This window comes from Saccharomyces mikatae (assembly GCF_947241705.1).
Source record: "Saccharomyces mikatae IFO 1815 strain IFO1815 genome assembly, chromosome: 2".
NCBI classification, from domain to species: domain Eukaryota; kingdom Fungi; phylum Ascomycota; class Saccharomycetes; order Saccharomycetales; family Saccharomycetaceae; genus Saccharomyces; species Saccharomyces mikatae.
The window spans coordinates 138,389-153,811 of NC_079257.1; the positions used below are offsets into that span (position 1 = coordinate 138,389).

The window sequence follows — 15,423 nt, forward strand, 5'->3', positions numbered from 1 at the left end:
TACATTTATCGTACAGAAGTATATACGCTCTTTCAGGTTCCTTATTATTCTGAAAGTGGGTATGGGTTGAAGAAGCAGGTATATTTAAATGGATGCCAAGCTAAAACGGAAGAGGGAATACTGCACATATCGCCGAACCGGAAAATCATCGGCCTGACTCATTTACGTTTTTCCGCTCCACCATGTTGATGCCTTGTGATGTAACATGAAGAAATGCACTGCGGGCCGATAATCGGTTTTACCCCGGATTTGTGATTATATTCTATTGGACAATGGAGCGACGGACAAGACCCGAAACGCGGACTGGAACATCGGTCCGTACGGAAGCACCAAGGGTTTTCCCTTGTTTCGGCATTGAAAGAGGTATTTCGCATGTATTTTACCGGGTTAAGAGCTTTGAGAAAGCTCTGATCCTTGAAAAGAGCGAAGCAAAAAAAAATACAATGTATCCGGTTGCCCATGCATGATTGGTAATGTGTTTTCGGAAGTAACTAGTTGCGCTCCGCGGCGATATATTCTTCAGTAAAGGGTAATGGATACATAAACACACATATATATTTATAACGTATATATATATATATATACGTTATATCAAAAGTGTTCAGTCTTATTTTTCTCTAGTATTGCGTCCTTGTTTATTTTCCCCTCGTTTGCAGTCCTGTATGACCAAAGGAAAAATAAAAAGACAGCCATTACTCAACAAAAAGCTTTGCACTACTAAGCTAGACAAACCACTTTTTATACGTTTATTTATTTTTTCACACACATAGAAAATACTCAACATTGCGATTGTAATGAAATCTACAACCCCATCGATTGAAGATCAGTACGTTTTGGCCAGTATGGCCCGCTCTAAATTGGCAAAATGCGTCAGCGTCACTACTAGAAACAAGGACTACAACCTGAGGGTTTTAGTTGGTCATGCAAACTTGCTCGACAAGATAACAGAAAACGTGGAAGCTCATAATGCAGCAGTGAATTCCCTCGCTGGAGACCCCTTCAGTAAAGGCCATGAGAATTTGTCCATAGAACATATTGAATTGTCCAAAGTAAGTAAGGGTACCAGCTGTGACGAGGAGAGTGACAGAAAGACAGTGTGCGACGATTACTGTGATTATTACTCCAGTGACGAAGATGTAGATGCAGATACTCTTTCTTCAACTGATAGTGAAGATGACGAGGATTATGAAGACTATGACCTTGAATACGATTGTCCTTGCGGTGACTATAACAAGAACGTCGATACGTACTTTAGTTTTCACACCGCCCCCAATTACCAATATTTGACCCACACAAACTCACATTCTGAGCAAGGTAGTGAATCTTCGGAAAGCACACCGCGTCACAATGTTCGTTCAACTACTGTTTTGACGACGCGGGAAGGCCAGGGATATGAGGGCAAAACACATGATTCTACAGATTTGAATAGGTCAATGCCAATTTTCCGTGTACTGTCACTCCGCGCAAATGGGCAAGAAGATGGCAGTAGTGCTAGCGAAAACGATAGTGCTAGCGATGCCGAGGATGGATCCTTATCATTAACCAGATTCCATTCTTGTCCAATAACAGCATAAAACCAAAATAAAGAAGAGAAGATCATAACTCATTTCCGCATTATCACTCTCATACCTGCATCATAGTTTTTCTTTTAGTTGTATCATTATTGTGACAGAGTGCGCGAGCACTCGTCTATATACCAAACGCAAAATATATATATATTCTTACTTCATAGTATTTTTTAGGAAAAAGGAGGATCCTTTAGTCCATTTTTGTTCTTTCTTATTAATATAAATAAGTGGGGGTTTTTTTTTTATCATTATCGTTGCGGCTCAAGAGTTTTATTCTTAATATGGTCCAAGACGAATTTTGCGATAAGACACATTTATTTGGCACCTTTCTTTTACAGTCGAGATCTACCCTCAGCGCGGTGTGTGCAAGCAATTTGTATTTTACTGAACGCAACTTGCACGAGCTCATTGTATTTAGTACAACGGGATAGGCCTATAATATGCCCGGCATCCATGGTAAAACACACCTCGCTAGTAAATCTAAGTCGTTGGTGCTGGTATGCTGCTTGAGCAAGGTTCGAATTGTAAGAAATTTGTTTCAATAGCAAACTCTTTTTTGTCCAGGAAAGTCGGCAACTGAGATGTAACATATGAAGTCCCTGTCCATATGCGCGTGAACGTCTTGGTGAATTTGACTAATAAAGTACGCTTAAATTTACTTTTATATATTATAGGTTACGATTTGAGATGGTGGTAACCAATATGCTTATATACATGCACAGACAGGATCAAACCTATGCAGATTATAAGTAGACTTGGTTTTGTTTTTCTGGCTCTGATATTATGATGATTGGTCGCTCACATTCTTATTATTTCTACTTAAACATATCGTACCTTTTCAAAGCCAGTGGAAACACCACCATATTCTTCGAATGCTTCTCTTTCCGTCCCAAATTCTTCGACTTCGATCCATTCTTCAAGCCACTTGCAGTCAGTTATTTTAGCATCTCCTGGAACACCTTTAATCGGGTAGAAATATACTAGAATGCAGTAACATAATGCTGCAATAAGGTAACCCACAAAATAGTTCAAATAGTAGACTTTCATAGCACCAATTGGCACGGAAAGCCCCACCGAACCCAAGAATCCTGCAAAATTGGGGGCAATTCCAAAAATATACGCTACCACTGCTCTCCAATTTGTACCATATTTATTGTACATGTAGTAAGATCCTGGTTTATTGGTGTAGCAATGGAAAATATTAACGTAACCTTTTCTGACAATAAAGTAATCGGCTGAAATAACGCCTGCAATAGCACTCAAGAAAACCGCGTATGCTGATAATGCCGTGGTAAACTTCGATGATGATGACAATAAATCCCAGGGACAAATCGCTAACGATACTAGAGCACAAATATAAGAACCACGTCTAATGTTAATGAACTTGGGCAATAATGCAGTCATATCAGTACCTGCAGGAATAGAGTTACCGGACAAGTTAGCACCTAACTGGTCAAATGCAAAAATGAACGAGATTAGGAACACACCTGCTCTGTTCCCTGAAGTGTAGTTGTCCAGGTATCTGTCCAATATGTCTAGGGGACTCCAATAGTTGATGCCGTATAAAGTATAAGCTGCAGAGACGGACAGTATACCAATTAAGGAAATAATTGCATAGCAGACAGGTAGAGCAACTAACTGCGAATAAACAGATGACCTGTAGGTTTTGCCGAATCTGGTGAAATCAGGAGCGTTTAGGATCAAAGTGGAAAAATTATCTAGGGCGCTCATAATGGCTCTAATCACAGACCATGCCAAGACGGACCTATTGATGGTGCCACTATTATCATTCAATGAACCCAACGCTAAACGGCCTTTGGCCTTGCCAAGTGTCCAGATTAAAAATCCGAATGCTGCAAATGGGGTGATGGCAGATTTAAATGCGAAGATATGACGCAGTTTATCCGGTGGGAACCATAGAAACGGCAAACACGCAACCCAGAATACCATGAAGCACATAAACTCGAAATTCGTCAGATTAGGGTTCTTTATGGTGTCTTTGATTCTTATGTTTAAATCAGTGCCAAAGATGGACTTTAGCATCAATTGGACACACTGACTACCGATATACGCTAACGTCGAATTCCAGACACATGCCATGACTACACGATTGATTACTATCCAGATGGAGAAATAGATACCAAATGACACTCTTGACGAGATGGGGAAGGAGATATGGTAATTGTTTCCGACTTTGGAGCCCAATATCAAGAAAAATGCAACAAAAGTGTATCCAACCCATATACAGATCCAAGTCTGCCACCAGTTAAGCCCTAGCTGTAGACCAGTGGCTGATATTTGCCATGTGTTAACATTGAATGACCCGGAAATCCAAAAGAAAATATACTGCTTCCATGTCCACGTTCTTCTTTTAGCTTCCACAGGCCGTAGATCTGTGTTGTACAAGTAAGTGGTACGTAGGGACTCCCGTAATTCCTTTAGCGTCCTTATCGATTTTTTGGGCTTATGATTAACTGAATCGGTAGAATCATACTTGACTTCTAAAAACTCTATGATCTTCTGAAACCAGGACGCCTTTTCACCATCTTGCACAATGCTTACATTATTTTCTGAATCGGTCTCTTTTTTTTCTATGATGTAAGCATCATTTTTAGAAAGAGTTTTTACCGTACCCTCCAATTCGAATTCTTTTGTGGTTTGCTTGTTGTCATCTGTGACTAAGGTGACATTCTTCATTGTCCTCGAAGAGGCATCGAGTTCAGAATCAGATAAAGACATCCTTTGTGTCAAGAAATATATATAACCGAGTATTCGTTACCCTTTCTTTCCCACAATTTGTTACAGATTGAAGCAAAGTAGTTTAATCTTATGCTCTAAACCTCATACAAGAAGGGTTCAAACCATGCTATTGTTATATGAAGATATACTGTAGCATCGATTAAATGGACAAGAGAAAAATAAAAGAAAAACTTTTCCGTAGGAGGATTAATTAAAATTTTTTAAGAATGCGACATTGTCTGAGCATGTTCCTATTTGACACAATAGTTAAAGTACAGAAAACCGCCAAGTTAATGGCGGTATCCTTTCATTGCAAAGAATGGCACGACAAAACGAAAATCGCCTAATCCCGACAACGTAAACCACAGGTAACGCCGCAGGATGAAACGAAAAATGAGAGTAAAAAAAGAGGAACGGGCGGCGCATAGGACTCCGCCGCCTGGCACAATCACATTTCTTTTTTATCACAAATTGCCTGCAGAGATGCAGCGCCGTTTGTCTTTTAGTTGTAAGGACAAACTAATTATGACATGAGATTTGTAAAACATCTTGGTGAAAAGAACTAGGACATCGGTCTCTAATGATAAGTGTGGTGAGAGTCAGGATTGAGTCCTCATTGCGAAGTTGGCGTGCAGAAATATGTAACCCCAGCAAGTGAGAAGAAAAAAAGTGTTGCATAATGGCGATCACTGTGATATATTCAGCTGCTTTCCTTGCTGATGCAAAGGCAGTGCAATTCCTGTAGTTCGTAGAGTATCGCAACGAATATAACGTGGGCAATTTTTGTTTTTCTCGCTTTCTATTGCTTTCTTTTTTGGTAGAATTTGTATATTCGTGTAGAACGATGTTGTCCTTTAATTACAATTGAAGTTGAAGGTTTGAGAAAACTCAAAGGGTGGCAAAACCTGAGAGTATATGCAAAGGCATATCGAACCGTAGTAGTATAAACAGGACTATTGAACCAAAAAAATAAAGGAAATATGACCACTATTGCGTCAGAATACTCTTCGGAGGCATCCAATACACCCATTGAACATCAATTCAACCCTTATGGCGATAATGGTGGTACGATATTAGGTATTGCGGGTGAAGATTTTGCAGTGTTGGCGGGTGATACGAGAAATATCACGGATTACTCAATTAATTCTCGTTACGAGCCCAAGGTTTTTGACTGTGGTGATAACATAGTTATGTCAGCGAACGGGTTTGCTGCTGACGGTGACGCCTTAGTGAAAAGATTCAAAAATAGTGTAAAATGGTATCATTTCGATCACAATGACAAGAAATTATCGCTAAACTCAGCAGCCAGGAACATTCAACATCTTCTGTATGGGAAACGGTTCTTCCCTTACTACGTCCATACCATCATTGCGGGCCTTGACGAAAATGGTAAAGGTGCTGTGTATTCGTTCGACCCGGTTGGCTCCTATGAAAGAGAACAGTGCAGAGCAGGTGGAGCAGCAGCATCACTGATCATGCCATTTTTGGACAATCAAGTCAACTTTAAAAACCAATATGAGCCAGGCACAAACGGTAAGGTCAAAAAGCCCTTGAAATATTTGTCTGTGGAAGAAGTTATCAAACTGGTGAGAGATTCGTTCACTTCTGCTACAGAAAGACATATTCAAGTGGGTGATGGACTGGAAATTCTTATCGTGACCAAGGATGGTGTAAGGAAAGAATTTTACGAGCTAAAAAGAGATTAATGCACACATATCATAGTATAATAAAATAGATCAAATATGAACATCAATTTATGTAATTTTTTTTTCTGTGGTTTAGCGTTGTTATATAAATGAAATTCGTATATATTGGTGCCAATACCATACAGGATGAGTTTTTTTTTTTCATTTTGGTAGTCTGAAGCCTTTTCCTCTAATAACTTTAGTGTAATAGATGTAAAAGAAATCAGAGTACAATAAAGTTTGCATTAATCCTGCGAAAAAAGCAATCTTGTCCAGTTTTTTATCTCCGGTACGATATCTCCAAATCCAGTTGGGAATGTACAATGCTCTGTATAATCCCATGGCAAAAATGTAATGAACAGTTAGACTTCTGGTCTTTCCACCCTTAGATAACATGTATAACTGAGGCAGGATGGCCACACTCTCTAACCATACAGAAAAACTCCATGCTAATTCAAGAAATGAGAACTTATGATGGAAAAAAAGACTCATGAGAGCACTCCAAATAAGCAAATGCTGGATCTTAAATGTATCACCCATAAGCATTTCATTATATGCGATAGTGTTGGTTCTTTTAGATGCTTGTAATAGGACCACGATGTAAGCAGTAGAAACGATGAAAAATATTTTCATAAGAGCATTGTATAAGGATATCCAGTGAAAAGTCAAAAGATCCAAGTACCGTGTTATGAAAACCAAAGCATATAACGTTTGGGTTTTGAAAGATATACCTTCAATGTACCTAGTAGTCTTGATATTACGAATCAGGACTAATATACTGGTTAGATGTGATAAATCACCTGTCTTAATGGTCGGAAAAAAGCCCTTTTCTCTGTTAGTAAGATCGAAATTGATTCAGGAGAAGAAGCCTCATAATACTCCCTATGATAACATACCTAAAAATCTGAACGGATTCATTGCCAATTGATTATAGCGTAAGTTATGTGTATGCCTTACTCTAGAAGAAGCAATCTCAGCGAATGGATCTGCCTCGAACTGTGAACTTGTTTTTAACGTGTTCAGTATTTAATTAGGACGTTGTTCTCAGTCCGGGTACCACCAATAAGTCATCTCGGATCTTTAAAGGAAAACAAGGAGCCAAACCATCTAGATTACATTCTCAGTTCAACAAATGAGTTAAATACTTCATATAAAGAGAAATTGCCTTGTCACATTGTCCAATTAGAAATTCAATGAGGTTTATTTGCTGTATTAGCCTTCAGTTTTGAGAGCGATGAAGCTAGTGAAAAAAATAAGGGTAGAAAAAAAGTTGGAAATAAAGAAGGAGGATATTGTAATGTAAAATGTACACATATATACGAATAAATATTAGTCGGTAAGCACCCTATATTATAAAGTTGTATTCAGTAGTCAGAATATTAGTTCAATTAGCAACCTTCCTAGTTTAGTTGCTAGCGACTTTATAATGGGATTCTTTAACGATAATCCGGTGATCGAATTTTTTCATAGAATAACAAGAAAACCTAGTACCATTGCGATGTGGGTGTTTGCTGGTTTAATTTGCTCAAGTACATTCTATTTAATGTTCATGTCATCGCCCACAATTGACTTTAACTCAAAGAACAGGAGAAAAGACAATAAATAAGAGCACTTCAATGTCGTTATAAATTCACATCGGAAGTCCTTCTTAAAAAGACTAAAAATCGAATATCTAAACCTATCCAATATACATATATAGCTCATACTCTTTGAAATACACAACTATTTTTTGTTTTGAAAGAGAAAATGGGAGGAATAAATAATAATTTCTTTTTTAGTCTATACAGTTGTTGGAAAATTGGATTCTATAAGGAATCTACACCTATATGATTAAATAAGGCACGTATACTAAACTGAAAGATATTTTGGTGAGGAAAGACAATTTAGAAGGGCAAAAAAATGTAGAAAGGCACTGTAGATATTTTTCTCCAAAAATATAGTATACATAAAAGAAACTAAAATTTATCCTTGTTCATGCAATAGACTTTTAATTCTGACATTTTGATTTAAAAGTTAAATTTGTTTTCGCTGGCTTCGAGATTGTATTTACCATCAATAACATCTTGAAGGATTCCAGCAGAAGCAGCAACCAAACCCAAAAAGGGTTTGGATGGATCCAAGACCTTTGATGTGTATTCCGGATGATATTGAGTTGCAATGTAGTATGGATGATTCTTTAGTTCCAAAATTTCACAACGCTTCCCAGTGTCATCTTTACCTACAAAGATCAACCCATTACCTTCCAATTCGTCAACAAGATTTGGATTAATTTCGTAACGATGACGATGTCTTTCGTGGACTTCGGAGGCATCACCGTATAATTTTTTGATTTGACTCCATTCAGTGTCGTTTTGGAAATATGTTGGTCTTAAACCAAGTCTCATCGAGCCACCCATGGTTTCCTTGTCAATTTCAGGCATGAAGACTACAACGTGATTCTTCTCATCAATATCTGGATAAAATTCTGCTGAATGACTGTCCTTTTTTCCAAGGACACTGCGCGTGAATTCAATGGTAGCAATTTGCAAACCTAAACAAACACCTAAGAATGGGATGTGGTTTTCACGAGCCCATCTAGCAGCTAAAATCATACCTTCGGTACCTCTAATCCCAAAACCACCGGGAATCAAAATACCGTCCGCAGTACTAACCATGTTCCAGGCTTCATGAAATTTAGTTTTGTTGCTCTCTTGGGTTTCGGGTTCCAAATCAGTAGCTTCCACCCATTTAATCTCTAATTTACGACGACACTTCATGGATGAATGTTCCAAAGCTTTTATAACCGACAAATAGGAATCTTTCAAATTAGTGTATTTCCCAACCAAAGCAATTTTAACAGTTTCCAGGGATTCATCGAAGTTACCTGTTGTAGCTTTCCATTTAGACAATAGTTCCAAACCTCTTTCTCTTTCTTCTTCAGTTAGTGATATTTCCTCTAACTTTAATCTGGCGTGTAAATAGTCAATCATTTTTTGTTCAAGTAACAACAATGGAACATGATAAGTAGAGTTAACATCATGAACGTTGACCACTTGTTCAGGCCCCACGTGACAAAACATGGCAATCTTATCGATTGTTGGCTTATCCAGAGTTTCACTACATCTACAGGCGATCATATCTGGAACTAGACCAAGAGACCTCAAACCTTTAATAGCAGCTTGAGTTGGCTTAGTCTTTTGTTCGCCATGAATGACAGGTACCAAAGAGACGTGAATCAATGCAAAGTTTTCCTTGCCGACTTTGAATTGAAATTGTCTTAGTGCTTCCACAAAAGGAGCACTTTCGATATCACCAACAGTACCACCCAATTCAATAATACAAACATCAGGTTCCAACCCAGTGTCGTCTACGGGAATCTTGGCAACACGCTCAATCCAATCTTGGATAGCATTGGTTAAATGAGGGACGATTTGCACGGTCTTACCCAAGTAATCACCTTTCCTTTCCTTAGCAATAACATGTGAGTATATCTTACCAGTGGTAATGTTATGATCTTTTGTCAACGTAACACCAAGGTATCTTTCATAATTACCCAAGTCTAGATCTGTTTCACCACCATCATCTAGCACGAAACATTCACCATGTTCCAAAGGTGACATAGTACCTGCATCGATGTTCATATAAGGGTCAATTTTAATGGAAGTGACTTTTAAGCCGAGGGTTTTCATTAACATACCGGTTGAAGATGCAAGAACACCTTTACCAATACCTGAAATGACACCACCTGAAACAACAACGTACTTCATTTTTATCTGTAGGTTTTCTTTACTATATCGATCAATTTCGCTAAAAACCTGGTTGAGACCTTTTGGACCTTAAGTTGGCAGATAAATGGTGAAATATTATAAAACAATTGATGTTCAACTGAATCTCAATTCTATGCTTTTCCTCTCGATGAGATGAGCTATGAAAAATTTTGAAAAAAAAAAAAAAAGAAAAATTATTGTCACCTTAGACGATAACAAACCCACCTTTTGGTCCTTTAGGTCTAGGGGTCCAAAATTAAAAAACCCTAGGTCAGGAATTTAACCAAATCACTATAGACGATAAAGTGGTATCAGAACCAACAATATCTGTTGTACTTGAGTAATAAGACATTTAGAAGAAATCATTAACTCTTGAAAAGCCTTTGTGCCAGAATAGAAAGCAGTCGACAAAAGATTTAGCTAACTTGTGAGAGTGATTTATTAGAGAGGGATAAAATTTCGAAATATGCTCCCCCATTTAATGAAAATGAATTTATCTGTGAAGATGGGAGGATTAACTCTCAAGGGTTCGCCAAACACTTTTTTAAAGGTTAACCCAATCACCAAGAGGTTCAAGCATGAATATGCACCACGGTTCAAGATTGTACAGAAGAAACAAAAAGGTAGAGTGCCCGTTCGTACAGGTGGTTCAATCAAAGGATCCACTTTGCAGTTTGGTAAATATGGGTTACGACTAAAAAGTGAGGGTATTAGGATATCTGCGCAACAACTTAAAGAAGCAGATAACGCTATTATGAGATACGTCAGACCTCTGGTCAATGGTCATTTATGGAGACGTTTGTGTACAAACGTTGCTGTATGTATCAAGGGTAACGAAACAAGAATGGGTAAAGGTAAAGGTGGATTTGACCACTGGATGGTGAGAGTACCCACAGGAAAGGTTCTTTTTGAAATAAATGGTGATGATTTGCATGAAAAAGTGGCACGTGAGGCCTTTAGAAAAGCAGGAACCAAATTACCTGGAGTATATGAATTCGTATCATTGGATTCTCTGGTTAGAGTCGGACTGCATAGTTTCAAGGATCCCAAGGATGATCCTGTGAAGAATTTTTACGATGAGAGAGTAAAGAAACCGTCAAAGAAATATTTGAATGTTCTGAAATCTCAGGAAGCACAGTATAAACTCTTTAGAGGCCGTTGAGCGAGTCGAGCATACCATGTATACATGTATATAACTATTAGAAGAATATTGATATTCACAGTCAAATAATCCAGTCATTGCAAAAAACTGGTTAAAACTGGTTAATCCTGGAACCACTAGATATGCTTATTATGCTCTCTCTACGGAAGAATAGGAGTTTTTCTCGGTGAGCGCTGAAGAAATATATGAAGACGACGTGAAAAATACCTGTTTAATCTATTAAGAGTAGAGTCGGCGAAAAATGTTCAGGCAATCAAGAAGAGCTAGAAGAGTCAAGTTTGAAATTTGCCAACCAGCCAAGCTTTTAGTTTTTCAATCTCTGTTATAGGAACATTATCTCTCATAAGGTATGGATCGTAAGAAAACTCTTATAAATTCAAGCGTTTCTAATAACAACAGTGCCATCAAGGGTCTACAGTTGTTCATCGCCGATCTTCGTTTTGCACAACAGGCACAAGAGCAGGAAAAAAGAATACAATTTGAAATCGTCAAAATCAAACAGCACTTCGATGCTGCGAAGAAAAAACAAGGTAACCACGACAGATTAGGTGGCTATCAAAGGAAGAAATACGTGGCCAAGTTAGCCTACATTTATATTACTTCTAATACGACAAAACTTAATGATGTTTTATTCGGATTAGAGCAAACGGTAGAACTGTTGAAATCGAATTCTTATTCTGAAAAATTTATTGGTTACATGACCCTTGAATTACTTTATGAACATAATGAGGTGGTCGCGAAAATTAACGATGAAGTCAATTATCAATTGATGAAAGACCTTTCTTCTTCCGATGATAACTTTGTTATGTTAGCGCTGAACTTTGTTGGCGTGGTAGGAAAACTTACGAACCGCTTAGCGTACAACGATGACATCACAACAGGTGTGTTCAAAATATTAAGATCTCCAACTTCCTCTATTTACCTCAAAAAAAAATCTGCGCTGTCATTTTTAGCACTACTAAAGAGTAATCATGCCATATTAACCGAAGATTTACAACGTAAGCAGTTGTGGATACAAAGAATATTGAGTTTGTTGGATGATACAGAAAACTATAGATTAACTTTAGCCACAATCCCTCTAATAGAATTTATAGCCAAGTACATTGATCCTAGTTACTGCACAAGGCTATTGCCTCAGCTGACAGAGATTTTGTACAATTGTGTTGTTGTTGGCACTTCCACGTCTGGGGACAATCAGTTTCCTTTAGAATATACGTTTGCCAATATGCCTAACCCATGGTTAATAACCAAGCTGGTCTCTTTATTGAGCATATTAATTGCCTCTCCAACTGAGAGGGATCTTGGTTCCTTATTACATACCGATAATATAGATGATGAATTACTCAATAAGCTTCGAAAATGTGTCTCGGTTGCCATTGAATTAGGAACTAGACAAGCTCAGGATCCAATAGAGCGTATTGTCCAAAACACAGTGTTGTTTTCATTAATCAACTTCGCACCTAAATTGGACCCATCAGATGAAGCCATTGGCAATTCAGTGTCGGCCTTATGTTCCCTGCTGACATCGAAGGAAATTAATATTCGGTATCTAACGCTAGATTCACTAGTTAAGTTATGCTCGTCAAGCGGTAAGCCTGCAATCGATGCCGTTCGCTATAAAAATCTAGATATGATTTTTCACCTTTTGAACACGGAAAGAGACTCATCTATTGTTAGAAAAGTTGTTGATCTACTATATACTTTTACCGATGTTGAAAATGTCAAGGTTATTGTCGATGGGTTATTGCAGTATATTTTATCACCGAAGAACCTTGCCGAACCGCAGATAAAATCTGATGTTGGTGTTAAAATTGCTATTCTGACTGAGAAATACGCTACTGATATCGATTGGTTTGTTATTATTTCCTTACAATTATTATCATTGACTTCAAGTACTACCATCAATGATGATGAAATATGGCAACGATTATGTCAAATCGTAGTTAATAACCCGTCTTTACGTAGATTGACATGCGAGCGATTGGTGGACTATTTATGTAAAAAGCAAACGTCTGAAGCTATTGTTAAAGCTGCAGCTTTTCTGATTGGGGAGTACTCGAGCCTCATAACAAACAAGTTTTCAGGCGCAACTTTATTTGGTTTGTTTGCCGAGAAATATTTTAGCGTACCAAATTTAGCTAAGGCGATGATATTAACCACAATGATCAAATTGTACAAAACCTCACCGGAAATTGGGTCTAATGTCATTAAATTTTTCCAGTTAGAGTTAAACTCTCTTGACATTGAATTGCAAACAAGATCTTTCGAATATCTTAATATTATACAGCTGGCTAAAGTAAATGGAAATATTGACATTTTAGAAGTCTTGTTTGAACCGATGCCACCATTCAACAACAAATCTAACCCATTATTAAAGAGATTAGGATCACTACCCACATCAGCAGGAAGCGCTACTTTAATAAATACTCCTTCTGCGGCATCTTCTTCCACACCTGAATTACTACCGAAGAGGGCAAACTCTTCGAGATCGATTATGGTTCCAATGCCACCACCATCTCGTAGAAATACCATGGATGATGTAAACTCCAAAATCAGTTCATCCGAAGACTTATCAGGGAAGGACTCTTATTACTCAAGACAGATCCTTGTTCCGAACTGGAGGGAAGGCTTCACGAGAATGATTTCACATAAACAAGGTGTGCTTTTTACATCTTCTTTAATTAAGGTGTTTTATCGGATAACTACCCCTAATCCACAACAGCCATTCGTGTTCCATATATCGCTTGCCTTCATTAACTTGACTGAGTGGGAGATTACAGGATTGTCGACACAAGTCATCGCTTCAAAGACACAAGGCAATCCTGAATATGTGATTATGAATATTAATTTGCCTCCTACTGCTAAGATTAAGCCCCATAAAAGGGTAGAGGAAAGTTATGAAGTTTCCATAAGAAAACCATTCGACGTCGAAGATAGTCCCATTTTGGCGATTCATTTTAAGTGTGGTGGTAGTACAAATACCATCAATGTAAAAACAGGTATAGGTATGACTACAACATTGGTTAACAGCGAAGTTAATCCAAGCATGCATTTGAATTTAGCACAATTTATCAGTCGTTGGAAAACTTTAAGTGATGCCTTGGGAAAAGATGGGGAATACCAAAAGTCTGGTATAAAGTTTAATAAGGATTCTAAAAAGGCTGAGACTATTGGTTTAGAAGATGGCCTTCTACTACTCACGCAAATAGTCAAAAGATTGGGGTTCGATATAGTCGATCAGACCAGTGTTCACAGTACATTGTTTGTTTCAGGTATCATTCATACGAAAACTGAGGGAAACTTTGGTTGTTTAATGAAGATACAATATCAGGAAAACGGGCTGGCTAACGTCACCTGTAAAACAACGACATCTGGCCCTCTTGCTAGATATATTGTTGACTGCATAAGAAATGTACTCTCAAAATAAAATGCTTTCGAAGTCACTTAATTGAAAATAATCTGCTTTGTACATATAAACACATTTATATATTTGGAGATTCTATTTGTTTCTTTTATGTTGGAATGCTGAAAAGTGGAAGGTCTTGTATAAAATGTTACTTAAAAGCTAAATAATTCTAGCCTCATTTTTTGGAGGCCTAACGCCAAGAATATCAGTACCGATTCTGACCTCCGATGTTCCTTGTCTGACGGCCTGCTTGAAATCAGCACTCATGCCCATAGACAATTTCAAGGATGTTCCAAACTTAGCGTCAATCTTTTGCTTCCACTCAACTAACGTAGTAAAGTTTTTGTTTTCTTCATTATCTTCGTGGGAAATATTCCATGACCCGATGGTCATTAGCCCGTTCAACTTAACATACTTGCATTCGTCTGACAAAAAAAAGTCGACGACTTCAAATATTCTAGCTTCGTCATTTAACCCTGACTTCTGATCTTCATGTGATGTATTAATCTGAACATTACATAATATCGGGTTACATTCAGGCTCAAATTTACCTCTGGATTCGTTTAATTTCTTGGCTTTTTTTAAAGAGTCAACCGTTTCAACAGAATACAAATTTGGTACTTTAGCTAAATCTTTACATTTATTTGTTTGCAAACCGCCAATAAAGTGCCACTTGATATCTTCTGGTAATATCTTTGCTTTCTCAACCAACTCTTGAACATAGTTTTCTCCAAAGTCTCTCACACCATGATCGTAAAGAATCTTTATATCACTGACTGGCTTTAGTTTTGAAACAACTAGTATTAAAATTTTAGAAGCATCTTTATCACCGTGAACTTCTCCTGCCTCTGTATCCACCACTTTCCTTATAGATTCGTATTGAGCCACTAGTTTGGTCTTCCTATCCTCATCATATGATATCGATGTAGACATTTTGCAGTGTGGTCGTGACTGACTTTGTTTTATAAAAAGAAGATTGATGCCTATCAACTTGGGTTTTTTTTTATGCATTTAAGAGTAGGCTCTGGTTATGAACATTTTTTTTTTTCAATTTCGATATCGTGACACATACTTTACCCGGACAACACTAGCATGTGATGTTAATTTAAAATAAGGT

General features: G+C 37.7%; 9 protein-coding genes across 9 annotated transcripts; 5 read left to right on the forward strand and 4 right to left on the reverse strand.

The window, feature by feature from the left end:
• Positions 1-794: 794 nt before the first annotated feature.
• Positions 795-1,574, forward strand: ECM13 (Ecm13p; the record flags this gene model as incomplete). The annotated part of the gene is made up of 1 exon (XM_056221964.1): positions 795-1,574. One exon carries the CDS (start codon positions 795-797, stop codon positions 1,572-1,574), a length of 780 nt encoding a protein of 259 aa, XP_056080317.1.
• Positions 1,575-2,387: 813 nt separating this feature from the next.
• Positions 2,388-4,307, reverse strand: FUI1 (uridine permease; the record flags this gene model as incomplete). Its single annotated transcript, XM_056221975.1, has 1 exon — positions 2,388-4,307. The coding sequence occupies one exon, from the start codon at positions 4,305-4,307 to the stop codon at positions 2,388-2,390; it is 1,920 nt and encodes a 639-aa protein (XP_056080318.1).
• A 980-nt stretch (positions 4,308-5,287) lies between these two features.
• Positions 5,288-6,013, forward strand: PRE7 (proteasome core particle subunit beta 6; the record flags this gene model as incomplete). The annotated part of the gene is made up of 1 exon (XM_056221986.1): positions 5,288-6,013. The coding sequence occupies one exon, from the start codon at positions 5,288-5,290 to the stop codon at positions 6,011-6,013; it is 726 nt and encodes a 241-aa protein (XP_056080319.1).
• A 141-nt stretch (positions 6,014-6,154) lies between these two features.
• Positions 6,155-6,625, reverse strand: ERD2 (Erd2p; the record flags this gene model as incomplete). Its single annotated transcript, XM_056221997.1, has 1 exon — positions 6,155-6,625. One exon carries the CDS (start codon positions 6,623-6,625, stop codon positions 6,155-6,157), a length of 471 nt encoding a protein of 156 aa, XP_056080320.1.
• A 793-nt stretch (positions 6,626-7,418) lies between these two features.
• Positions 7,419-7,598, forward strand: MIN6 (Min6p; the record flags this gene model as incomplete). The annotated part of the gene is made up of 1 exon (XM_056222008.1): positions 7,419-7,598. The coding sequence occupies one exon, from the start codon at positions 7,419-7,421 to the stop codon at positions 7,596-7,598; it is 180 nt and encodes a 59-aa protein (XP_056080321.1).
• A 400-nt stretch (positions 7,599-7,998) lies between these two features.
• Positions 7,999-9,738, reverse strand: URA7 (CTP synthase URA7; the record flags this gene model as incomplete). The annotated part of the gene is made up of 1 exon (XM_056222019.1): positions 7,999-9,738. The coding sequence occupies one exon, from the start codon at positions 9,736-9,738 to the stop codon at positions 7,999-8,001; it is 1,740 nt and encodes a 579-aa protein (XP_056080322.1).
• Positions 9,739-10,204: 466 nt separating this feature from the next.
• On the forward strand, positions 10,205-10,900 carry MRPL16 (mitochondrial 54S ribosomal protein uL16m; the record flags this gene model as incomplete). Its single annotated transcript, XM_056222031.1, has 1 exon — positions 10,205-10,900. One exon carries the CDS (start codon positions 10,205-10,207, stop codon positions 10,898-10,900), a length of 696 nt encoding a protein of 231 aa, XP_056080323.1.
• A 349-nt stretch (positions 10,901-11,249) lies between these two features.
• Positions 11,250-14,327, forward strand: APL3 (Apl3p; the record flags this gene model as incomplete). Its single annotated transcript, XM_056222042.1, has 1 exon — positions 11,250-14,327. One exon carries the CDS (start codon positions 11,250-11,252, stop codon positions 14,325-14,327), a length of 3,078 nt encoding a protein of 1,025 aa, XP_056080324.1.
• Positions 14,328-14,465: 138 nt separating this feature from the next.
• SMKI02G0760 (pyridoxal phosphate homeostasis protein) lies at positions 14,466-15,239 on the reverse strand (the record flags this gene model as incomplete). Its single annotated transcript, XM_056222053.1, has 1 exon — positions 14,466-15,239. The coding sequence occupies one exon, from the start codon at positions 15,237-15,239 to the stop codon at positions 14,466-14,468; it is 774 nt and encodes a 257-aa protein (XP_056080325.1).
• Between the last annotated feature and the right edge of the window lie 184 nt (positions 15,240-15,423).